At 37.7% G+C, this 27,557-nt stretch overlaps 1 protein-coding gene across 2 annotated transcripts; it reads right to left on the bottom strand.

Moving 5' to 3' along the window:
- Positions 1-23,604: 23,604 nt before the first annotated feature.
- On the bottom strand, positions 23,605-26,319 carry LOC133296552 (probable mannitol dehydrogenase). 2 transcript variants are annotated; one of them, XM_061495555.1, is made up of 5 exons: positions 26,140-26,319; positions 25,825-25,938; positions 24,569-25,082; positions 24,303-24,483; positions 23,605-24,107 (listed from the first exon to the last, which is right to left on the bottom strand). In XM_061495555.1, exons 1-5 carry the CDS (start codon positions 26,235-26,237, stop codon positions 23,899-23,901), a joined length of 1,116 nt encoding a protein of 371 aa, XP_061351539.1. In that variant the 5' UTR covers positions 26,238-26,319; the 3' UTR covers positions 23,605-23,898. The 2 variants fall into 2 exon arrangements, with proteins under 2 accessions (XP_061351539.1, XP_061351540.1); XM_061495556.1 differs by having other exon boundaries at positions 23,614-24,104; positions 24,330-24,483; positions 26,140-26,314.
- Between the last annotated feature and the right edge of the window lie 1,238 nt (positions 26,320-27,557).

Raw genomic sequence — 27,557 nt, 5'->3', positions numbered from 1 at the left:
AGACATTTAGGTGTTAGTGTGTGACCCACTGACATAAATGGGCTTGGGCCCAATAAGCCCACAACCCATCTAATGACAACACAGAGCACTAGCATTGCTTTGTTGCCCCAGAACTAGTTAGATTAATGACTTGATCATCCTATTACACATATTTGGTTGCCGTATATATTTTCTTTCGTCTCGGTTACCTTCCCATAAAACCTAGGATAAGGAAGCGTATCAACCCCTGCGGTTTAGGGTAAGCTTTATTTGAAATAGGGAATCTTCAATTTACAGACTCTAAAGGCAGATCATCTCATGATCTATTTTACTATGCATAGATACCCGAGTCCCTGTAAATGTCATCCCGATTTCTCCGGTTTACAGATAACCTAATCTCTCACAGAGATTTGACGAATTCCTTCAGCTTATCACCCTAGCCCTGTGATCTTTCAGGACAAGTCCAACAGTATACCTATGAGTCTCCATGTTTCAGGCAGACAAGGTGCACAATCAAAGCATGCCTTTTAGAACACAGTCTAGGTAATAACTTCTGGTCTTAGGAAAGACATACCCAAATATAAAGAGACTACTCTAATGATACTCTCTGTGAGAGTTCCTCATAGAGTCTCTTTGTGGGTCTGTTCAGTGCGAGCTATATCCTTATAGGTCCACCCACGACTTTAGCTAAGACATCTCCATATCTGTAGCTCATGAGGTCTTTACCTTGCATCCAAATACAAGTAGATAAGTCGTGCTAGTCTTACCCGAGATCACTGATACCCATTCTCAGTGTCTCTAGACTAGGAACATAAAATTAGGAATAAACATGCAGTATCCTTGAATCCTCATGATCGTGATCTCATCACAGATACTCAAGAGATACCTATTTTATTCCAAGGGGTTTATTCAGTTACTCATATAAATATTAATTGTAATTTTGAGACAAAATATGAAACAGGATAAATAGTGCTTTTATTTGCGACAATATAAAAGGTCTACATCTGTCCTAATCTAATCAAAAGATTGTCTCTAGGACATCCATATACTAACCCTGACTGCATTGGCTGAGATGCATGCGACGAGGTTAGCCGATCAGGAGGCCACTAGATTGGCCAACCAGGCAATGATGGACGTCGTGCTAGTGGCGAACCAGAAAGCCACTGAAGATGTTCTCGAGGCGAACAGGCTGGCGAACATGACCATGATGAGGGTCATGTTGGAGGAGATGAGGGCTGGCCGCAATGAGGGTTAGTTTCCTCCACCACCACCTCCACCGCCTCCACCTAGTCTGCAGGAGGAGAGCCAGAGCCATGTTGAGGGCACTAATCATACTACTGGGGTGATGGAGCCCGATGTGGAGCCTGCGCAAAATCGCGATATTATTGATCGCTGGCTGAATGTTTTCCGCAATCATAAGCCACCTTCCTTCGACGGGTCATTTGATCCCATTGCTGCTGCTAGATGGCTGCAGGAATTGGAGAAGATCTTCTGGGTCATGCAGTGTACGTACCCACAGAAGTTGATGTTCGCCACATGCATGTTGGAGGGCGATGCACACAAGTGGTGGATGAACACCTCTTAGGCTTATGAGATGCAGGGTCATGTTATGACATGGCTATTCTCTGAGGACTTCTTTTTGGGTTGATACTTCCCTTACGATGCGCAGGAGAGGAAGAAGGGGGAGTTTGATAGATTGGTTCAGGGCTCGATGTCTGTTGACGAGTACCTGGCCAAGTTAAATGAACTTGAGAAGTTCGCCCACTTTCGGATGGCGGTGCCCACTCCACTCCGACCTTTCTGGCTGCCAAGTTCCGCAGAGGACTTAGTGAGGTGATTGCTGAGCATATTGCTGAAGCTGCATCGAGGGACTTTGGTACACTGGTGCAGCAGTGTAAGGACATCGAGGATGTCTGTATCACGAGTAAGGCCAAAAGGGCCAAGATTATTGATGTGAAGAGAACTGGTAGTTCCACTTCCTACAAGGACAGGAAGTTTGCTGGTCAGGGCAAAGGAAAGCAGTTGGCGGCTAGGCAAGCGCCAAATCAGTTCAAGAGGACTACGACTCAGGGGAGTACAACGAGACCTCCTCCTCCCAGATGCTCTGGATGTGGGAAGGTTCATTTGGGGCCGTGTGCTACCGGCCAGACTATATGCTTTCAGTGTGGCAAGGAGGGCCACTATGCTAGAGATTGTCCATCGTCGACGACGAGAGCGGCAACAGTTCGTGCAGTTCCATTACAAATGGTTCCCCTTCCACCTACAGCGGCACCAGATGTGCCACCTGCCACGGGGCGAGTTTACACATTAGATCGACAGCAGTCGGACTGAGCTCCGAACCTTGTCAGAGGTTTTGTTTACATTGGTTGATCTTCTGTAGATGTATTGTTTGACTCCGGGGCTACGCATTCCTATGTTGCAACCCCGATTGCTGTGGGGCTTGAGCTGTCCATGTCTGTGCTTTCTCCACCGTTGCGGGTTACCACCGCCACCGGAGAAAAGTGTGATACCTCCACTGTTCATCGCGATGTAGCGTTTCAGTGGGATGGCCGTGACTTTTCGGTGGATCTGATAGGATTGCCGATGGCCAACTTGGAGATTATTCTGGCATAGATTGGTTATCCAGAAACTGTGCATTGATTGATTATTGTGCCAAGAGAGTGGTGATGTCTCCGTGTGATTCCGCAGCCAGTTCCTCGCCATATATTTCAGTGTTGCAGGCTAGGAGAGCCTTGAGAGCAGGGGCATTCGGTAATGTTATGTTGGGAGGTTTGATGAGTTGGACACAGGAGGATATCACTGGCATTCCTGTGGTGGGAGAATTCCTCGAGGTGTTTCCTGAGGATATTCCTGAGTTTCTGCCACAACGGGAGATAGAGTTCTCCATTGACTTATTGCCTGGTGTGGGACCCGTTTCATTGGCTCTATATCGGATGTCGCCACCAGAGTTGGCGGAGCTGAATAAGCACATTGAGGACCTCTCAGGGAAGGGCTTCATTCGACCGAGTATGTCTCCATGGGGAGCATCGGTCATTTTTGTGAAAAAGAAAGACGGGACTATGCAATTGTGCATCGACTACAGACAGTTGAACAAGGTGACAATCAAGAACAAGTATCCCCTTCCGCGCATTGATGATCTGTTGGATCAACTAAAGGGTGCTTGTGTGTATTCGAAGATCGATCTCCGGTCCGGATACCATCAGATTCAGATGAAATCAGAGGATGTCCCGAAGACCACGTTTCGTTCGAGATACGGTCACTTTGAGTATTTGGTGATTCCATTTTGACTCACCAATGCACCCGCAGTGTTCATGGATTACATGAACAGGATTTTCCATCCGTACCTGGATCAATTTGTGATTGTCTTCATTGACGACATATTGATTTACTCCAAGACTGAGGAGGAACATGCTAAGCACTTGAAGATTGTCTTGCAAGTACTGAAGGAGAAAAGGCTTTATGCGAAGCCTTCGAAATGTGAGTTTTGGCTCAAGTCTGTGAAGTTTCTTGGGCATGTCATTTTTGCAAAAGGAGTTGCAGTGGATCCGAACAAGATTGAGGCCGTGTTAGATTGGGAGAGGCCCAAGATGGTAACTGAAGTTAGGAGCTTTTTGGGTTTGGTAGGGTACTACCGAAGGTTCATCAAGGGATTTTCCATGCTGGTTCTGCCAATGACTCGCCTTACCCGAAAGGAGACTTCTTTTGTGTGGACTCACGAGTGTGAGGAATATTTTCAGGAGTTGAAGGAGAGACTGATTACTGCACCTGTGTTGGTCCTTCCTGATCCTGCTGAGGAAGTCGAGCTTTACACCGACGCCTCCAGGAAGGGGCTCGGATGTGTGTTGATGCAGTTGGGCAAGGTGATTGCCTATGCTTCGAGGCAGTTGAAGCCTCATGAGGAGAACTACCCGACTCATGATTTGGAGTTGGCTGCTATTGTGTTTGCTTTTAAGATTTGGAGGTATTACCTGTTTGGGATGAAGTTTGCTGTGTTCAGTGACCACAAGAGCTTGAAGTATCTGTTTGATCAGAAGGAGCTGAACATGAGACAGCGGAGATGGATGGAATATTTGAAGGACTACGACTTTGAGTTGAAGTACCATCCTGGCAAGGCCAATGTGGTAGCTGATGCTTTGAGCCAGAAATCCATGAGTCTATCCAGTTTGACCATGGGAGATTATGACATCATTGAGCAGTTTTGAGATCTGACAGTGACCTCTTTGTTTGGGGGTGCACTTATCGAAATGGAAACCGTACGAGTAGAGAATGATCTCATGGAAAGGATCAAAGAGGCGCAAGTGCAGAGAGAGTGCCTAGATTATGTGAGGAACCAGGACGGTGTGTCTTGGAACGAGGATGGATTGTTGACCTTTAAGAAGAGGATTGTGGTTCCTCGAGGTCCTTTGACTGTTGAGGTGATGACAAAGGCTCATAAGGGCCAGTTTACTGTCCACCCTGGTGCTACAAAGATGTACCAGGATTTGAAGCGTAACTTATGGTGGCCGGGAATGAAGAAAGACATAGTTGTTTATGTGTCCAAATGTTTGATTTGCCAGAAGGTGAAGATAGAACACCAGAAGCCGTCTGGTAAGCTTCAACCTCTAGAGATTCTGGAATGGAAATGGGAGAGCATTTCCATGGATTTCGTGGTGGGATTGCCGAAGACTCAGGTTGGCTGTGACTTGATATGGGTCATTGTGGACAGATTGACAAAGTCTGCCCACTTTCTTCCGGTAAAGTTGAGCTTCACTACAGAGCAGTTGGCTAAACTGTATGTACACGAGATCGTGAGGCTTCACGGGGTGCCCGAGAGTATCATCAGTGATAGGGACCCGAAGTTCACATCTCGGTTCTTGGAGGCGCTGCAGGAAGCTTTTGGTACTCAGTTGAGACTGAGTACAGCTTATCACCCTTAGAATGACGGACAGACTGAGCGGACCATCCAGACATTGGAGGACATGTTGAGGGCTTGCACGTTGGAGCAGGGTTCAGCATGGGATAGGTACATTCCGTTGGTTGATTTTTTGTATAACAACAGTTTCCATGCTAGCCTGGGCATGGCACCCTACGAGGCGCTGTATGGTAGGAGGTGTCGGACTACTACCTGCTGGTCTGAGGTTGGAGATTATGAGTTGTTTGGCTTGGACTTTGTCCAAGATACCACCCTGCAGATCCAGATGATTAGGGAAAAGTTGAAGCAGTCGCAGAATCGCCAGAAGAGTTACTACGATGTGAGACATCGACCACTGGAGTTCAGTGAGGGTGAGCACGTGTTTGTGAGACCTTCACCTGTCACCGGTGTTGGACAGGCACTCGGAGTGAGGAAGCTGAGCCCGCGGTTTATTGGGCCACACTAGATCCTTGGTAGAGTAGGACCTGTTGCCTACCGGCTTGCCTTGCCTCCGAACTTGGCCAACATTCAAGACGTGTTTCATGTGTCTCAGCTTCGCAAGTATGTAGCGGACCCTTCGCACGTGGTGCAACCGGATGATGTGGAGGTTCGAGAGAACCTAAAGACTCCCGTCGGACCACTCAAGATTCTCGATCGTGGCGAGAAGCAGCTGAGGAGCAAGACCATTCCGATGGTCAAAGTGCAATGGACTAGAAGAACACCTGAGGAGTGTACTTGGGAGCGAGAGGACGAGCTTCTCCGACAATATCCTGACTTCCGAGACAAGTATGTTTCTGATTTTGAGGACAAAATCCTTAAAAAGGTAGTGTGAATGTAAGGACTCGCACCGTTAATTAAGGAAGTTAATTAATTAATTATGTGAAATTAGGAAATAATTCTATAATTGACCCTAATAATTATTATGAGGCTTAAATAATTATAGTAAGTGAGTAATAATGCTGAAAGTCGCTTTTCTGACGAAAAATGCAAATACCGGTTCTGCTACTCGTATAAATGCGTACCGATGAAGTATCCCCGAAAATTATAATAAGTGCATGAATATTCCTAGAATAATATGTAGGACTGTGATTTCAAGTTTCAAGTTAAAATAATGAGAACTGATGCCAGAACTGATACTGGCTATGGAAAAGCGCGTACCAGAAAGGTGCTGCGAAAATTAAAATTAAAATATGATAAATCTTAGAAAAATGAGTAGGATCCGATTTCAAAGTTTGGGATTAAAATGCTAAGCGTAGCTATTATTGCTAATACTGTGTGTTTAATTTTAAGTGAGCTATAAATACCCATTTCGCCCAAAACCCTAGGTATTGTTGGCTTCATACGTGACTAGTGTTTGGAAATTGTGAGTTCTCATCAGCTGCCACCCTCCCTCTCCCATTCCATAGCTTTCTTCTTCACAACTTCACCAAGTGATCACCTTTGGTCATAGTTCCTTCACCAAAATAGTTGAGTATTGTGAGGACAAGCCTTCTGTGAGTGAAAGGTCCTGATTTTCTGAGTTTAGGCTGTTGTGTGAGGAGTTTTATGGGCTGAGTTGGTGTGAGCCTTTGTTCATGCCATTGGAGGCTTCAAGGAGCCATCTTTAATGGTAAAGGTTCAAGCTTGTGTTGCATTTTTGTGGCTTGGCAAAGTCAGAACCTTAGTGTTGTGTTGGAGGCTTCTTTTATGTGTCATTTTCGGAGTTGTGAGCCTTAGAGGTATACCATGACCATAGCTTTTGTTTTTTTGATGTTTAAAGCTTGTTTAATCGGTTAGAAAGAGAAACTTGGATCATTTAAGTAAAGGAATGTGTTTCTGAGTTCTTAACACGATAATGAATATCTGTTTAGGGAGTCATTGGACTCCCAATCGCATTTGGACCCTTAAAAATGGGATTATGCAGATCACTGTTCGTGTAGTATTCGAATACTTGTTCACAGGTAGTCGAATACTTCTTGCAGGAGTGTTGGAATAATTTTCTAGGAAGAAGTATTCGAATACCTTTGAAGAAGTATTCGAATACTGGAAAGTATTCGAATATAGTGAGGATTTGTATTCGGATACTGGGGGAAAAGTATTCAGATACTTGGAAGTATTCGGATACTTGGAAGTATTTGAATACTTAAACTAAAGTAATCGAATACTTTCTGGAGACAGGGAGTATTCGAATACTCATCGAGGAGTATTCGAATACCTCCTGCAGAAACAACATGAAATAAGTTAAAATGAGTAAGAAAGCCTTAATCACTTAATGTAATCTTGAGCAATGATTATTGAGGATTAATTATTGTATATATGTAACACCCTCCCTTGTATGCATCCAAGAGAGTTGTTTGCTAAGCGGATTAGAGTTCTTTCGGCATATTTTAAATACTGAAAAATCATTTTGATGTTGTTAATTAAAACATATAATTGAAATCGGGTTACTTACAAAAATTAGAGTGGCTTTAAAAATTTTACTTAGCTTGCTGAGAATGTTTAATTTCCTGGCATACCTTTCTGTCTTGAAAAATTCGTATAAAATCATGTTCAACGATTCAAAAAAATATTCTTTGTTATATAGAAAGAGCACATCGAGGCTTTGCGTGCATATAAAATAATAGTAAATCGGAGGTCGTTTGCCCCTCGTAATATAACTCGCAAAGTGCTCGCAAAACTGTTCATAAATTAGCACTTAATAAAACGTTCATAAATTATTTTCACAAAACGTTTTCAGAATTTTTTCAAAGTAATAACTGATCATAAAAGTCTTAAAACAGTAGCTAAGTCATAGTTCCAACAGTAATCCAAATTTCCCAAAATAATACAGTCATCCATCAGGCAAACAGTAACAGCAAAAATCCAAACAGCAGCAATTAACAGCCATTATCCATATAACCACGTCCTCATATGCTCTTTCGTCCTCCTGCAATTTTTATAAAAATTGCAGCCCCAAAGGGGTGAGAAAATCCCAGTAGTGTGATAGCAAAACCAATAATGCAACAATATTAGACTAGGTACAAAATTATAAAACAGTCACATCAACATTTCATTTTCCGTAGGAATATTAACATATCATAGTGCGTATATGACGCCATCATTACGCTCATAGAACCGTTGTGCACTTACTAACATATCATAGTGCGTATATAACGCCATCATTACGCTCATAGCACCGTCGTGCACGTACTAACATACACAGTGGGTATTCCATAATGGCTCCCATCAAAGGTGAATTCCAACTGTAGCCTATGCGGACTGAAGCCAAGTGTCCCATACCCTGGTACCGAAGGGATGCCTATATGATGCGTGCTCAATCGTATGCATATTTATATAAATATTCTAATCAATGAACAACATGAAATTCGTGCATGTATGCCATGATATGCTTCACACACAAACAAGAAACAAATGAATTATGCGGTGTATATGCATGACTAGATCATCATCATAATAGCATATCTTTCATGTACTTTCCGTACCAAGCTGCCACATAACAATTACTTCTCATACAGAATTTTCCATCTTGTCACATTCATAGGTAGCATACATATAGCATATGACAACACATTAATCCAAGGCACATATGAGCAACATTTCACAATTCTATATCCTAGCTAATATTCACATTAGGTAATACCACCAAACACTTACCTCTCTTGTCACAAAGTAAGCTACCAAACAGCAACGTATCAGCCCAAAGTCTTAAGAATGTTGCGCACCTAAGCATAAGGTTACATGTCAGAATTGTACTTCACATTTTACCTACGTACAACACATGTTTTTAGCCCATTATTTCCTCCAATTCCTAATCAGTTTTCACCTTGTTCCTTTCCAAATAATACATTGACTTCATATTAATTTTCTAACGTTTAACAATGACTAATTAAACCCAAACATAATCGGTTTTAGCATAGAGGAAGTCCTCAAGGTTTTATCATACAATTTCTACTTCTCTACTTATAAGGTGCGAAAAAGGGGAGTCTATATATCATGCTGACTATTTAGTTTAAATGGAACTAGGGCTCACCACAGCAGAATTGATTTTATCTAAACAAAACATCAAGGATAATTTATTCCAAACCCAACTAATTCCTTTATGGTGCGCTATAAGGGGAGCCTAAGCATGCTGTCCTTATTACTTTGACTCGTGAAAATTCAAGATACACTTAAAATATAACCAAGCAGTCCCACGATTTAATAGAGACCATCTCCTAATTTGTTTTCACGTTTTCAAGTTAAGGTCCAAGGGTTTAAAATGGCCGAATCAAAAGGGATAAAATGAATATTAAAACTACTTCCTAAACATGCTTGACGTCTAAAACAGAGGAGGGAAAAAGGGTTTCGTGCCTACCTCTTGCAAGCACACAAGGAAATACAAGTTGAACAATGAGTAGCACTTTAGCCTCCTAAGCCCCACGAAAAACAGCAAGTTCAGCCCTCCTACAGTGGCTTTGCGCACAAGGGGATGGAGAGGGAAATGAGAGTTTAAATTTATTCGTGCACGCAACGAGGATTCCTCTTAAGCTCTAAGGTTTCGGATTTTAGCTACATGCAGACAAAGAAACGTTCCCATCAAAGCTAGACGAAATGCATACGAATGTAGAAAAGATGGATACCTTACCTTGTTGATAGTTGAGGTTCGGTCACAAGGAAGAGAAGAAGAATGCTAAATGTCTAGTGTTTTGCTCATGGAGCTCGCGGCTGCAACAATGGAAGATGAAACAAATTTGTTCTTGTGTTCTCTCCTAAGAACGTTCACGGTCAAGGAGGAATGAGGAGGTGTTTAGGATTTTCGTTTTCTCTCAATGGGGTTCACGGTTTAGTGGAGGAGGAGAGAAGGAATACAATTTCTGGTTTGTTCTCTATGCTAAATTCCTACGGCCTAAAGAGAGTAAGGATGGTGTTTGGGTTTTATTTTGAATGGAGAGGTCACCTCTCTTTATCCTAAGGTGCGCACAAGAGATGGGTAGAAAGGAGTTGGGGTGCTGTACCACTATAATACCATTCAGATTTCCTTTTGTTTGTATAGGCTGCATGGTTGGTTAAAAGCTGAAGGATTTAAGTGTTTGGAAAAGAAATCAATTTGCTTTCTACACACTCTAGGCACATGCAAGGGTGATGGAAGATTGTCTTTGCCACCTGGTGAACATGCAAAGCTAAGGTGGAAAGTGGCTGCTAGGACATGTGACCAGAATTTTATTTTTTTCTCCTATTCTAGCGCATGAAAGAGGCACAAGGGGATGGTTCTGGAACTGATTGGGTTAGAGTACTTAAAGTGGAAGATCAGAATTTTATTCTTCCTACCTATGTACGCATGTGAAAGGGAAAGAGTGAGAGGTTTTTGTCAAATGGAGTTGCATGCAAACTGAGTCCAACCTCCTTATTGGCTGCATGTAGCTAAGGTTGAATGAACTTAACTTAAAACAACAAGTCATCAGATTTTGCTGCCCAAGGTGGCGCTAGATACAAGGGGGTAAGGTTGGCTGATTTGTTTGCCATGTGGTGGTTACTACCCAATCAAAGGCTGCCATAGAAGGATTCTTAGGGTGAGATTAAGATAAACAAGGTTTAGGGCTGAATCAAAACCCTCCCCAAGACACATGGGCCGTCGACCTATACATGAGGTGTGAGTCCAAAATATTTAAGTCCAATACTTTTGTTGTTTTATGACCAACCCATTAGTCTATAAGTTTCCATGTCTTTTAAATATTTTTAATCCTTATATAAGTTACTATTAATTTATTTTTACTTCTTTCAACTAAGGTTTCACATGCCTAAAATAATTTCTCACCTATTATAATTCAAGTAAATTCCCTAACTCAATATTAATTCCATACTAGTAACCGGATAATTCGAAGACCAAACAACCATTACATGTAGTTTGACTTTTCACACATGCATTCTTATGCCTTATAATATTTTATGTATTTCCCTAATTTTGTGGGATGTTACACTCTCCCCACCTTGTTTTGAAGTTTGTCCCCAAACTTCGTCTTACCATCCTAAAATATGCCTAAGTCTAACGTTTAACGCCACTACACCATGCCGTACAGTTTACTGCATTCGGAAAGTCAGCTATAAAGGTCATCAAACATCCCAAAACATTACCAACAAATCTATACTTTACCTGATCATTAAATAATGTAGATATAACACAATTTTGTTTGTACGGAAGGAATAAAAAGTTTTCCTAAGTTTAATCATGTTACAAGTAATTTCCTGAGTTCTTTTTAAACATCAATAAATACCATTACAAACCAGGGGAATAAAACGGACAAAAATCTTACTAACCAAGAAACTCCAGCTATAAAAAAAAAACTGTAATAGAGTTCAAGGTTTTAGTGCATAATTAATAGACAACTAAACAAATCCATCTGCACAACACATCTTTACTATATAAATTTTAATAATTATTGCTAGTATATGCATAAGTGGTTAACCTTCTATTCGCCCGATTCAAAATTACAACCTATGAAGGAAAACATAACCATAGACAATTGGCTTCTCAAAATCCCTATATCAATACTTACCCTGGACGTTACACCGTATTACTACTCAACTGGTCATAAATTTAAAAGTTTTCACCTAAAAATGCATTTAACAAATTAATAGCCTAACTGGAGAGGTTCCTCAGAATGTAGTGTTCCATCTAATAATAATTGCTACTATTTCCTATCCTCTGCGCAAGTATAAGGCCAATAGACAAAAATCTCAATTACAAATGTTTTGTCTGCGCAATGTACATGTTACAATTTATAAATGCTCTTACTTCCTACTTAATTCTTATCAATGATAACGATTCAGCTTACTCACTAAACACATCACACATTTGCATCATATTCCGACTTTTACTTTAATCTCCTTACTTAATCATATCATAGACATAATTCTATTTTCATTATCCTTCAGGACATCACGCAAGCAAAACAGAACACATTACATTCTAAATTTGAAATGAGAAGAATCTTCGTAAAATCATGAAACTTTGATCATACCCTTCATACACATCATGTTAAGTGGTACCCGTCATACAGTTCGTCAAAACACCCATATGAGCAAACTTCCTCGAGCTTTCTGCTGTCCTAGGTACCTCAGATGTAATTGACTCCACTGATCAGGGGATCCATTAACCATGATATGAACTTTCCAATCATTAACACATATTACAATCTTGAAACAGCTATCAAACATAACCCATCAAAACAGACCAAGCGTTTCATAAATCAAGTTCACAATAATCGTATCCAAAGTTCCTAGCTGTAGTTAAATTTACATTCAAGGAACAGATAAACTTTACGTACAAGACTTCATTAATGAACAACATCGAATTCAAAGTTCCCTAGTCAAATGGCTAATCACATCCATACTGACAGCAATACATCTATTCGATAAGAACAATTCAGAAATAAAAATAATATACCATGATGTACACAAAACCAATGTCAAACTTTTAAACATGGGGTTTACAGCAGTGTATTTATGTCACAGATTGAGTATTATATCGATTAAACAACAATTTCATAACGTCCGCGTGCTCAAGTTAAATTCAACTTTTATATCACATACTCAGTCTTTATGTTTAATGTCCAAGTAACTATGCAAGTATACAAGTAGTTCTAACTAGTAACTGGCTATAGGCATATCCACCAACCATCAACAGTTCCCAATAAACATGAACAGAAGGTAGAGAAGATTCATCTTAATTTATATCTAGGAGTTTGAGCACACACGCAATTAAATCAAGAGAATAATTCATGTTATCAGAAGATGCAGCTAGATCAGTCTTCTTCATTACACACCACAAGTTAATACCGATTCATCTGTACATACAATTCATATTTCAAAATCCAACAGGTACTGCGTTGAAATTTAAAATATTCCCCTAAGACAAATACAAAAATTTACTACGACGCCAGTGTAAGGGACTATCATTCAGAAATATCATGACAGGGAAAAGTTCAAACTCTTAAAGTGTATGGCTAAAGTAAACACTTCAATATACGACAACAGTGTGCAGACCCACATACGGACAATGATGCATATGCAAAAATTGCATGCTTAAGCACCCAATACACCAAAGTATAATTGCTACGACCACTGGAACTCCTAGGCCTGGAAAGTGCATTTTTATGCATCGGAAACGTATATGAGGTATGTATTATATGCAAGAGTATGAATTACTTAAATGTTGTAAATTTGGACAAAATTAATGAAACTCAGTCAAATGGTTACAGAGATTACACATGGTATGCTATATGAAACAGGTGTTGATTAGCACCTATAGTCAATTAACTGGATCTTGGTATAGAATACACAATAAGCTGATTAGCACCTTCAATCAATTAAACCACAAAATTTAGTTTGAATTCATAATTTCAGATAGTATTTTGCATGCATAAGATTACACCTTGATGGCAATAAATTAAAATAAAGACAATCATTCTTCAGGGGGGCAAGTTTAGAAATATCAAGAGAGTTCTATCATCAAGGTAAGACGTACTTTATAAAATTTCTTGAGTGCCTCGGGTGTTAGTGAACAAAAAATCAAAGATGCAGTAAAAGTTTAAAACGTTACCAAATAATTCGAATGAGAGGTGTAATAAACTTGCACTATAAAAACATTGGAATTCACATGCAATCTCGATTCCGTTGTATAAGTACACAATGAAATAGAATTATAGTGCTTTATAAGAAGTCGAATCATGCAGCCAAAAATATGACATGAGACCAAGTGTGTGACGACTTATTTGTGAGTATTCCTTAGAGGTAGGGAATTGATTTTATCAAATTAAAGTTACAATATTCATAACGGGAACCAACCTAAAGTTCTATGTACCAGCAGACATCAGATTTCCGAACCCACAATTTAATGAAACTAACAAGTGTGAGCTCATAACAGTTAAAGCTTATAAACAGTCAAATTTCAATATCTATTTAATCCCATTGTATCTTCAGTGCAGATTATCCATACCCATACACGATTAGACAACATTATAGTAACCAGTTAGAACCTTCTGATGTTTATTCGAGTATGAATTTTAGCAAGTGTAAATTAACTAACATAATAAAACAAACCAAAAGTGTATTTCCAAGTAATTACAGTTTACCTATTCAGTTCACTATATTCTAAATTCAATTCAGATAACCTTTCTTTAATTATGCATTCAGTTCCAATATAAGGTTAAAAATCTAAACTGATAAATTCAAACAATCACCACATGAAATCCGTCACTATAATCAAAGACAATCAATTATATGCAAATCCAAAAGTGGTCAAAATCATACAAAGCAATCCAATACGCATGAATTAAAGCAACAAATATCACTCACATGAAGGACAGGGAGGTATGAGTCACGTATCCTCCTCCACACATCACCACTTTGTTTTACAGCTTCCTTCTCAAGAATGATGTCTAGTGCCAATTCATCATTAGAAGATTTGTAAACGACATCGAACCCACATGTTAAAGCCTTAATTAATACTAATTCTACGTTCTGGCGGCATTAACCGGATCTACTTCGATAAGTGTCCTATCTCTACATCAGTTAAATTACTGTTACTCTTCTCAAACATATTAACTCCTTACGCAATTAAGTAACATAGCAGGATTAATGAGGAATAACAGTTTCTACTATCCAGTCATATACACAACCACACATGCAAGGAAACAACATAGACCTCAAGGGCACGTACACACCAGCAGTCATTATTTCAAATTTACATGTTATCATTCACAGCTTAGAATATCACAAAAATATTCACATCAAGCATATATATATATATATATATATATATATATATATATATATATATATATATATATATAACCTTGTTTGTAATCCATAGAAAACAGAATTATTAATTCACCTTTAAGTCACGTAGCAATTTACTATTTCACACCTAGTGCTCAGACACAAGTGTACCCCGTGATAACCATGATGGTGCACACACATCTTGCGCGACAACGAGTTGATCAGGCTCACCACCTAGCAAGGGAGTGGGCACAACCATGCTTAATACTGGGTACTACCAGTACCATCACACCTAAAAGACAAGAAGTTTTAGATATCAACCCACGCAACAGTCATATTCCAACAACAACCATTCAACGAACATATACAAACAGCCAATCATTTCGAACAACAACAACGCAACAACCAAGGACAACCAGCAATTATTTCATCAAATACAGACACCTTGAATCAAAACTGCTCTGATACCAATTAGTGTAACACCCTCCCTTGTATGCATCCAAGAGAGTTGTTTGCTAAGGGATTAGAGTTCTTTCGGCATATTTTAAATACTGAAAAATCATTTTGATGTTGCTAATTAAAACTTATCATTGAAATCAGGTTACTTATAAAAATCAAAGTGGCTTTAAAAAATTTACTTAGCTTGCTGAAAATGTTTAATTTCCTGGCATACCTTTCTGTCTTGAAAAATTCGTATAAAATCAAGTTCAACGATTCAAAAAAATATTCTTTGTTATATAGAAAGAGCACATCTGGGACTTCGCGTGCATATAAAATAATAGTAAATCGGAGGTCGTTTTCCCCTCGTAACATAACTCGCAAAGTGCTCGCAAAACTGTTCATAAATCAGCACTTAATAAAGCGTTCAGAAATTATTTTCACAAAACGTTTTCAGAATTTTTTCAAAGTAAAAACTGATCATAAAAGTCTTAAAACAGTAGCTAAGTCATAGTTCCAACAGTGATCCAAATTTTCCAAAATAATACAGTCATCCATCAGGCAAACAGTAACAGCAAAAACCCAAACAGCAGCAATTAACAGCCATTATCCATATAACCACGTCCTCATATGCTCTTTTGTCCTCCTGCAATTTTTATAAAAATTGCAGCCCCAAAGGGGTGAGAAAGATCCCAGTAGTGTGATAGCAAAACCAATAATGCAACAATATTAGACTAGGTACAAAATTATAAAACAGTCACATCAACATTTCATTTTCCTAGGAATATTAACATATCATACTGCGTACATAACGCCATCATTACGCTTATAGCACCGTTGTGCGCGTACTAACATATCATAGTGCGTACATAACGCCATCATTACGCTCATAGCACCGTCGTGCACGTACTAACATACACAGTGGATATTCCATAATGGCTCCCATCAAAGGTTAATTCCAACTGTGGCCTATGCGGACTGAAGCCAAGTGTCCCATACCCTGGTACCGAAGGGATGCCTATATAATGCGTGCTCAATCGTATGCATATTTATATAAATATTCTAATCCATGAACAACATGAAATTCGTGCATGTATGCCATGATATGCTTCACACACAAACAAGAAACAAATGAATTATGAGGTGTATATGCATGACTAGATCATCATCATAATAACATATCTTTCATGTACTTTCCGTACCAAGCTGCCACATAACAATTACTTCTCATACATAATTTTCCATCTTGTCACATTCATAGGCAGCATACATATAACATATGACAGCATATTAATCCAAGGCACATGTGAGCAACAATTCACAATTCTATACACTAGCGAATAGTCACATTAGGTAATACCACCAAACACTTACCTCGCTTGTCACAAAGTAAGCTACCAAACAGCAGCGTATCAGCCCAAAGTCTTAAGAATGTTGTGCACCTAAGCATAAGGTTACATGTCATAATTGTACTTCACATTTTACCTACGTACAGTGTAACAACCCCAAACCCTGTAGCATGATATTGTCCGCTTTGCCCGCGCACAAGCACCGTCGAGCTCACGATTTTGTTTCTTGGGACACCCCACAAAAGGCCTCACACTAGAAGAGGTATCCACACCCTTATAAGGCATGCTTCGTTCCCCTCTCCATCCGATGTGGGACATTACATCCTCCCCCACTGGGAATACAGCATCCCTGCTGTACACACCGGTCTAGGACCAGGCTCTGATACCAAATGTAACAGCCCCAAACCCTGTAGCATGATATTGTCCGCTTTGCCCCGCGCACAAGCACCGTCGAGCTCACGGTTTCGTTTCTTGGGACACCCCACAAAAGGCCTCACACTAGAAGAGGTATCCACACCCTTATAAGGCATGCTTCGCTCCCCTCTCCAACCGATATGGGACATTACATACAACACATGTTTTTAGCCCATTATTTCCTCCAATTCCTAATCGGTTTTCACCTTGTTCCTTTCCAAATAATACACTGACTTCATAATAATTTTCTAACGTTTAACAATGACTAATTAAACCCAAACATAATCGGTTTTAGCATAGAGGAAGTCCTCAAGGTTTTATCATACAATTTCTACTTCTCTACTTATAAGGTGCGAAAAAGGGGAGTCTATATATCATGCTGACTATTTAGTTTAAATGGAACTAGGTCTCACCAAAACAGAATTGATTTTATCTAAACAAAACATCAAGGATAATTTATTCCAAACCCAACTAATTCCTTTATGGTGCGCTACAAGGGGAGCCTAAGCATGCTTCCTTATTACTTTGACTCATGAAAATTCAAGATACACTTAAAATATAACCAAGCAGTCCCATGATTTAATAGAGACCATCTCCTAATTTGTTTTCACGTTTTCAAGTTAAGATCCAAGGGTTTAAAATGGCCGAATCAAAAGGGATAAAATGAATATTAAAACTACTTCCTAAACATGCTTGACGTCTAAAACAGAGGAGGGAAAAAGGGTTTCGTGCTTACCTCTTGCAAGCACACAAGGAACTACGAGTTGAACAATGAGTAGCACTTTAGCCTCCTAAGCCCCACAAAAAACAGCAAGTTCAGCCCTCCTACAGTGGTTGTGTGCACAAGGGGATGGAGAGGGAAATGAGAGTTTAAATTTATTCGTGCACGCAATGAGGATTCCTCTTAAGCTCCAAGGTTTCAGATTTTAGCTACATGTAGCCAGAGAAACGTTCCCATCAAAGCTGGACGAAATGCATACGAACGTAGAAAAGATGGATACCTTACCTTGTTGAAAGTTGAGGTTCGGTCACAAGGAAGAGAAGAAGAATGCTAAATGTCTAGTGTTTTGCTCATGGAGCTCGCGGCTGCAACAATGGAAGATGAAACAAATTTGTTCTTGTGTTCTCTCTTAAGAACGTTCACGGTCAAGGAGGAATGAGGAGGTGTTTAGGATTTTCGTTTTCTCTCAATGGGGTTCACGATTTAGTGGAGGAGAAGAAAAGGGAATACAATTTATGGTTTGTTCTCTCTGCTAAATACCTACGGCCTAAAGAGAGTAAGGATGGTGTTTGGGTTTTACTTTGAATGGAGAGGTCAGCTCTTTTTATCCTAAGGTGCGCACAAGAGATGGGTAGAAAGGAGTTGGGGTGCTGTACCACTATAATACCATTCAGATTTCCTTTTGTTTGTATAGGCTGCATGGTTGGTTAAAAGCTGAAGGATTTAAGTGTTTGGACAAGAAATTAGTTTGCTTTCTACACACTCTAGGAACATGCAAGGGTGATGGAAGATTGTGTTTGCCACCTGGTGAACATGCAAAGCTAAGGTGGAAAGTGGCTGCTAGGACATGTGACCAGAATTTTATTTTTTTCTCCTATTCTAGCGCATGAAAGAGGCACAAGGGGATGGTTCTAGAACTGATTGGGTTATAGTACTTAAAGTGGAAGATCAGAATTTTATTCTTCCTACCTATGTACGCATGTGAAAGGGAAAGAGTGAGAGGTTTTTGTCCAATGGAGTTGCATGCAAACTGAGTCCAACCTCCTTATTTGCTACGTGTAGCTAAGGTTGAATGAACTTAACTTAAAACAACAAGTCATCAGATTTTGCTGCCCAAGGTGGCGCTAGATACAAGGGGGTAAGGTTGGCTGATTTGTTTGCCATGTGGTGGTTACTACCCAATCAAGGGCTGCCATAGAAGGATTCTTAGGGTGAGATTAAGATAAATAAGGTTTAGGGCTGAATCAAAACCCTCCCCAAGCCACATGGGCCGTCGACCTATACATGAGGTGTGAGTCCAAAATATTTAAGTCCAATACTTTTGTTGTCTTATGACTAGCCCATTAGTCTATAAGTTTCCATGTCTTTTAAATATTTTTAATCCTTATATAAGTTACTATTAATTTATTTTTACTTCTTTCAACTAAGGTTTCACATGCCTAAAATAATTTCTCACCTATTATAATTCAAGTAAATTCCCTAACTCAATATTAATTCCATACTAGTAACCGGATAATTCGAAGACCAAACAACCGTTACATGTAGTTCGACTTTTCACACATGCATTATTATGCCTTATAATATTTTTTGTATTTTCCCTAATTACGTTGGATGTTACAATAAATAGATTGTGATTGTACTGTTTGTGGGCATTGAGCTTGTGTGGACTCTTGGTTTGGATAACTAGCTTACAAGGTAAGCTTTCGTGTCCTCGGTTTAGCCATTGTTGGTTCCACCATGTCCCATGGAGGGATGGTTGTATGCATGATGTGTTTTCATGTACTGTTTTATTGAAATGCTAATGAGCTGTTAAGCGCAATTGCTTATGATATATATGTGGTGTTACGCCTACAGGAGGCCAAGGGGTGGTCCTGTAGGCGGGTACAGCAAGGGCGTGTACTGTGTCGGAATAGACGGATTCCTGCACTTCTCTGATCAGTAGAATTGTTATAACACATATGACATGATTATTTGCTGCATTGCACTGTTTTGGAACTTATACTATTATATTGCCTTTTGAACTTATATTGCACATGTAAGTGAGCTTGGGGTGGAAGATCCTTGAGGACCCCTTGTCTTACTGGGATTTCTGTTTAGAGATCTCACCCCACGTTTGGGGCACCATTTCAGGTTCAGGTAATGCGGGGGTTGAGTTCTCTAGCGGCAGGAGGCCGAAGCTTAGCTGATATTGTTGTTTATATGCTGACATGTTTGGATGCTGGATTATATCTGCTGATGATATGCTTTTAGCTTGTTATCATTATGTTGCTGTTGTTGAGACTATGTTTGACTATGTTGCCCTATTTGGTGAGCATGAGGATTGTCCATGCCACATTGATTGACGATGTCTAAATTTAGATTTGAGCTGTAATAATGTATTGGGATTATGTCCGGACTACGTGTTGTAGTTCCGTGATTTTAAATACTCGTAGTTATTTATATATGAGTTATTCCAGTTAATGTTGAATTGCAATTACATACAGGTGATGTTTTTATGAAAATGACTAAGTAATCAACTTGGCTATGTATAATGACGTCATAATTGAAAGTAAAAAGTTATTCCTCTTTTTTTAAATTAAGCGTGGCTTAATACGATGACATGTTAACAAACCGGATATATACGGGGTGTTACATTAGGCTGTGCTGACTCTGTTTGGTTCAAATATCTTACCCACTTGGTAACAAGTGGTTCTGATTGTTTCTTCATGTTGGTGCAAATTTGTTGTGAAAAAAATTCGAATCTAGAATATTTTGTTTTTATTTCTCATTTTGTTACCCTTTGTTTAAGCTGATGGAAGCCAAATAGCTGGGACATTAATACTACATGTTCATTTAAATAGGCTGAAAAAGAGTCATCTCGCGAGCTATTTTTTCAAGTCAACCCACGAGCCATATTTTTTAGCTAACCCGCGAGCCAACCCTAACCCGACTCGGGTCGGATTGGGTTGGATTTTCTGGCTCATTTTTTTTCGAGCCAACCCTAACCCGACTCGTTTTTTTTCGGGTTGCATGCGGGTTGGGCCAGGTCTAGTCGGGTTGGCCCATTTTGCCAACCCTAGTAACAGTAGTGGTGACCAAACAAGGATAAATAGAGTTTGCAATCTCCTTGTTCATTACTTTTTATTTCTAACACTTTAATTATTTCTTTGATATCTAATATATACTAGTACATATTGTATCATTCTAATAGATTATGTATTATGAGTTGTTTGAATATATTGATAAGTCTTTCATACATAAAAGTTTGCACGATAAGGTAATTTAGAAACAAGAAATGGGCATTTGCAAAAAAATTACCATACTCAATTTATCCCATTCTTGATTATAGAAGCCACATTTCTAGTTGTCTCAAGTCAAACACATAGCTAGCCCAACTCGAACCATCAACCCTGATAGGGGATACCACTGTTACATGACCAGAGTGCGCCTATGGCAGATAGACCATCATTCATAGACTAAGCTACAATACACTATAATAAGTGAGTTTGACACCACATCTCAACTCATAACTATTAAGTATTAAATATATGGGTCATCATACTTATATACTCCACACTTAATCCATTGTCAACAAATGTGGGACTCTATCATTGAATTTCCAATAATCTCCCTCTCAATGATGAAACACCATTTTAGTATGCTTCCTCCCAACACAATCTCTTTGAATAGTTCAAGAGAAACCTCATCTAGCCTAACGCAAACCATTGACTCTGATATCCAATAAAAAGTAAATATTTCATGATCTAATTTTGCTTAAACAAACAAGAAGCAAATAGAATTTTGCGAAAGTAGATAATGAGATTGAATATGTAAATAAGTTCGCACTATTATACTATTATCATTTAAATGATGTGTAATGAAATTAAAAATGAAACAAACTTTCAACTATAACCATAACCATAACGAGAAACACACATTCACATTCCCTTAAATAATATCAATCAATCAAGAACATCTTTGGTGTTACCAATACATCGAATTTTCAATGCATCTTCTACTCATAATGTGATACGTGTTATACTTTTGTCAAATCATTATTAAATAATTTATTTCAAAATCAGGTGAAAGAGTAATTTGATAAAAAAAAAAAAAAATTAAGATACGTGTCACATTGTGAGTGTAAGATACCAAAAATTCAGTGCATCCATAACACTAAAAAAATTTCCCAATCACAGAGGTGGTTATGAACTCGAGCAAATTAACGGGAAGTCTTTTGAATGCTTTTGAAGAATCGATGAAGTAATGAGATATCGAGCACTAATTTACCATTCTTCTTTTATAACCAAGTGAAAATAAAGAGAAAAGACCAAGTCTTCGATAATCTCCTAAAATAAATATACGAAAAACAAACAGCTATCCACTTAAATCAATTAACGAAAAAAAAAAAATACCTGTCAAATCTTAATCTACGGTGATTAATCGACTGATTAGAAATTTTGTGATTAGAATATCACAATTATTAAAAGTCAAAAGAATCTTACCTATCAAATCTAAATTTGCTTTTTGGTACTCGATAATGTATTTTCCAATAAATTTTCCAAACAGAAGTCTCCGATGAACACGATACGCTAGAAAATTCCATTTGAAAAATTTCCCATTTATCAATAAAAAATTCTAGTAAATGTCTCTATCAGAAATTTCTTGAGGCATCCATAGAATTGCATTTTCTGGCATATTCATTCCGATAGGTTATTGGAAAGTACATTTTCTAGTAGATTTTTATGATATTGCAGTGGCTTTATAAAAAAAAATGCAATTTTCTTCTAATGACATTTTTAATTTAATGTACACAATTATATGTGTCAAAAGATAATTTTTTTAGAATTTTTCAACCGTCAGGTTAAATTGACTTTTTTTTTTCTTCAAAAACTTGCATTTTAATTAAAAATAATACTTCTCCAATTAATATGTATATATTGGAAAAGGTTGTTTCTACACATTAAGTTTAAAAATCCAACTCGGCCGAGGTCAGGGGTCACGAGTTCAATCGTGGGGAAACGGAGTCACTACGCTGACCCGATTTTTATATACTAAAAAATATATATATCCTATATGAAAATAGGGAGATGTTATACTTACTACCTCTTTTCTTACTATCTCTTACTACCAAATGTTAATCATTGATTTCTGCTAATCTAACTGTTATAATTTATTAGAAATTAATAATTAATTAATAAATATGACCCAATGAATTATAATCGTTAGATTGACGAAAATCAACGGTTAATATTTGGCAATAAGAGATAGTAAGAAAAAATAATAATAAGTATAACCTCCCTCGTAAAAATATTATAAAACAAATCACTAATCATCAAAGACTCAAAATATACTTAATATAATTCACCACTTACAACCACAAGTCAATATTATACATGCAACCTAATTAAAGTATCAAGATACCAAAGTACAAAAATCATATTCTAATGGGATCACTACGCTGACCCGGTTCTGCCTCTTTTGAGAATGTCTTTGACAAAGGAAAATTTAAAGGAAGTAAGAATAAGTTTTTATTTTCCATCGACGACCGTAAGGATTTCATTTGAATAAGTTAAATTCTTACATTTTCTAAAAGATTCACAGCATCGAGGTGAAAATTGAAAACGTCTAGGTCGCTAGGAGAGAAGAGAACAATTAGATTTAAGTTTGTAAGCATTTTTATTAATAAAACAATGTTGTTTTATGAATTTTTTTTTTTTTTTTTGAAAAAAACATGCAATGATCCTCTTTGACCCCTATGACTCAGGAATCACTGAAACCCTACCAGATTTTGGGGATCGAAGGAGTCGATATGCATATAAAATCTAACTTGTAACCCCAACCCTTAGAAGAAAGAGATTAGGGTTGACCCAAGTCAACCCACGAGGTGGAAAGAAATTTTAAAACACTCCATTAAACAAATGACCGCAACTTCGATTCCAAATCTCCAAATTCACATACAATTTATTTTCTTATATATAATGAGTTTAACATTCCTATTTTTGTTGCAAAAAATATTTATATATCACACTCGTATAAAAACTGAATAAATCTCACAAATTTTTTCTTTCTTCTTTTCATAATAACACTCACTCACTTTAATATGAATGTAGTAAAGAAATTTTTTTCTGCAAAAAAAAAAGAAATTTTCCCATATGTTATATAAAATGTTTTTCTCCCAAACAAGATTTTAACCCAAGCTTACATGCCCTACATGCAGCTATTTATTCGATTAAAGCCCTGACCACAAAGATATTGCCCCTCCTATGTCAAGAAAGGCACATCAAATCAAATACTCACTACACAAGACAGACACGATGGTTAATTAAAACAATAAACTCTAAGCCTTATCCTCTTGCCCTGCATTCATTATCTGAAACATGAATCATGAAAATTTAAGAGCTTGGCTTCAGTGTATTCCCAATGTCAATCACAAATCGATATTTCACATCTGCTTTGAGGAGGCGCTCCATTGCAGTGTTCACATAATCTATAGGAATAACCTCAATGTCAGGTTTTACATCGTGTTTAGCAGCAAAGTCAATCATTTCTTGTGTCTCATTCATTCCTCCAATGCAACTGCCAGCTACCATCTTTCTCCCTGCAAACAAATTACAATATTTGCAATTCACATTTCAATTCCAACAATCTTTCAAATCATTCAGCAGTGCATTTTCCACTAAAGCATCCTTTTGCTTGTTACATACAAATTAATATACCAAAAATTGATGTAAAATCTCTATCAAAACCGAGTTCTTTCATTTCTGCGTTGCATAAGGACTCTTTACTAAAACATAACATATAGTATTATTTTCCATATGCTTACCCAAAAGTAAAGGAAAGACTGGTAGCTCCAGAGGCTTCTCAGGTGCACCAACCATGACAAGTTTCCCATGAGTCTTCAACAGACCAATCAAAGGAAATAGAGGATGGACAGCAGAAACTGTGTCAATGATACCATCCAAGGTGCCCATTACAGCCTAAAATACACATTAAAAGTTGATCAATAAACTATTTCTCACATGTACATATTCACAACAAAAGAAATGTGTTTCTGAAAGTTACCCGCATCTGATTTTGGTCACTGCTGACAACAAATGAGTCAGCTCCAAGGTGTTCAATGGCTTCCTTCTTTTTGTTACTAGATGTGCTAATTACTGTCACCTTAGCCCCAAAAGCTTTAGCAAACTTAACAGCTACATGGCCAAGCCCACCAAGACCAACCACACCCAATTGTAAGCCAGGCTTGTCAAGTCCAAAATATCTTAAAGGGCTATACACTGTGATCCCAGCACAAAGGAGAGGAGCAGCAGCATCAAGAGGTAAACCATCTGGAATATGGATCACAAAGTGTTCATCTGCAACCATATGGTCAGAGTAGCCTCCATATGTGGTCGTGCCATCAACATCCTTTGCACCATAGGTTAGAATCATTTTTGGACAGTAATTCTCAAGACTTTCATCACAGCTTTGGCATGAGCGGCATGATTGAACCATGCACCCCACACCCACCTTGTCTCCAACTTTGAATTTTTGTACCTTGCTTCCCACTTCTGTTACTTCACCTACAATCTCATGCCTATATTTTGGTACTCAAATTAGAATCCAATATATTTATGCCATATTGCTTAGACACTTAGAGATTTTTTATTGATAAACAAAAGCATAATTTTGATTCGACTAGCCCTGAAAACAGGGCAGTGAATTCGGAATAAAACTAAGGTCTTTAATAAATGAAAACATATTATCCTATTAGACTGCTTTCCGAATTGACACAGCGTATCTAGTTTATAATGTCCAACATCATAATCACCAATCAATCCTAGATAGAATAATAACAAGAGTAACATCAAGAAGTAGAACAGGATATTATCATGATTATACATATTGTTCATTTAATTTTGTCATTCTAAAAGTACTTTATGTAGTTTTAATTTCAGTTAGTACTTAAATTTTTAATATGTGACAAGTAAAATTTATTCTAATTTTGACAATTATCTCACTTATATTTTCAATATATAATAAATAACATGTAATTTCAGCTTTAGTAGTTAACCACGTGTACTGTTTTGAAATCACCCGAGATTATTGGTTATATATTAAAAGTTAAATTGAATTAATTATTATAATTAAAATTACGGGAGATCATTTAGTACATATTAAAACAATTAATAAGTTAACGGTAACTTCTCTTTTAAAACAATCAAGATCAAAGAAAATATTATCTATTTGAACATTTAATCCTTTAAAAAATAAGTAACCTGTGACAACAGGTTAAAAACAAGAAAAAAAGGAAAATGTTAATATAGAATTAAGCATACCCTGGCACAAGGGGGTAAGTGGAATTGCCCCATTCGTTCTTCACCATGTGGAGGTCTGAGTGGCATATGCCACAGTATAACACTTTGAACGTTACATCTTTCTCTCCTGTTTCCCTGCAAAGATGGTTCGTTTTAAGAAACCACAGTTAAAGTAATTATTATATCAGTGTAGAGACATCACTTCTAACATGTTATCATAAACAGCATTATTATATTTTGTTTTGTAACCCAAGTGATCCAACAATCAAATATTCCTAAATTACAGGTAGGGAACAGAAAAATGAAACATGAGATCACATACGAGAGTAAGAGTACCTTCTTGAGAACTTGAAAGGGAACAGAACCCCAGATGTGTCTTTGGCTGCCCATCCAAAAGCCTTTCTGGGATGCTCCATCTCTGGTGGAACTGCCATTTGAAACTAGCGAAGTTGAGAATGTTACTCGATGGCAGACAAGAGACCACAAGATTTATTATATGGCACAGAAGGTTACATGTATGTACTTTAAAGAGGGCTAGAGGAGTTAATTAACGCGGTTGTATAATTTAAATAAATAATAAAAAAAATTAAACGAATGTTCTGGAGCAATGTGGCATGTTTAAGAACCACTAGAGCCAATGTCGGTTTCAGTATGCTTTTGCTTTTACATTACGATAGAAGGGAAAAGCAATATTCTACAATTTACAATGGGTTTTATTTTTCTTATGTTGCATGAGACAAGTTGCTTCATGCAACACACAAAAAGTGAATGGGACCCACTAAAAAAGAAGAGAGAGAAAATAAAAAAATGAGTCCCACCCACTTTTTGTGTGTTGCATGAGACAACTTGTCTCATGCAACATAAGAAAAATAAAATCCATTTACAATTTAGAATATTTGGGCCAAATAATTGTTCAATTGAAGTTGATTGAATAAATATTTTTAAATTAATACAGTCAAATATATTATTGATATTAACGAGATTAGTCCCGTTAATAATACTGATTGGACTCATGTCATGTCAGCATCACGTAAATAGTTTCATTACTGTAAAATTTCGGAAAGTCATAACTTTTGACTGGAGTATCCAAATCAGATAAATTTTTTTTGATTTCACATAACTTTTCGAGATCTACGCAATACACCTAATTTGACATATTTTATCTCCCACAAACATAATTCAAATTTGTAACAATGGTACCACAATCACAAGAACATTTAAATCCAGAAGATGGCATATGCGGCACCTCATAGTGTTAGATCAAAAAGAACTCATGATCTTTTGGATTTAAATGATCTTGTAGTTGTGAAACTATAGTTGCAAATTCAAACTATGTTTGTGAGAGATAAAGTGTGTCAAATGATGTGTCATTACGTAGATCTAGAAAAATTATGCGAAATAAAAAAATATCTGATTTGAATACCTGAATAAAAAGTTATAGCCTTTCAAAATTTTACGATAACGCTGACATGACATGCACAAGTCTTGTCAGTATCAATGTCGGGATTAGTCTCGTCAATATCAGTGACGAGTTTGACTACGTAAATTTAAAAAAATTTATACAATCAACTTTAACTGGATAATACTTTTTCCTCAAAAGTTCAAAAATGGTGCTTTAGCCTAAGATAGAAGACCTAAAAGACCTAAAAAAAGATTCGTGGCTGGCACGGACTGAGAATAAAGTATAAGTATATGTATTCAAATATTTGAGTTAAATAATTTTTTTTTTGTAAATAAAATAAAATTTAACTATC

This window comes from Gastrolobium bilobum, unplaced genomic scaffold, assembly GCF_033153095.1.
Source record: "Gastrolobium bilobum isolate Gb01-03AN ecotype WA unplaced genomic scaffold, APGP_CSIRO_Gbil_v1 utg7507, whole genome shotgun sequence".
NCBI classification, from domain to species: domain Eukaryota; kingdom Viridiplantae; phylum Streptophyta; class Magnoliopsida; order Fabales; family Fabaceae; genus Gastrolobium; species Gastrolobium bilobum.
The sequence above is the reverse complement of the archived record's forward strand: the minus strand, read 5'-3'. Positions and strand labels throughout refer to the sequence as shown.

Coding starts and splice junctions, on each gene's coding strand:
- LOC133296552 (XM_061495555.1), bottom strand. CDS start 26,237: ATGGCAGTTCCACCAGAGATGGAGCATCCCAGAAAGGCTTTTGGATGG. Junction 25,939..26,139: donor CCTTTCAAGTTCTCAAGAAG/GTACTCTTACTC, acceptor CCATCTTTGCAG/GGAAACAGGAGAGAAAGATG. Junction 24,484..24,568: donor GTGACCAAAATCAGATGCGG/GTAACTTTCAGA, acceptor TGTGTATTTTAG/GCTGTAATGGGCACCTTGGA.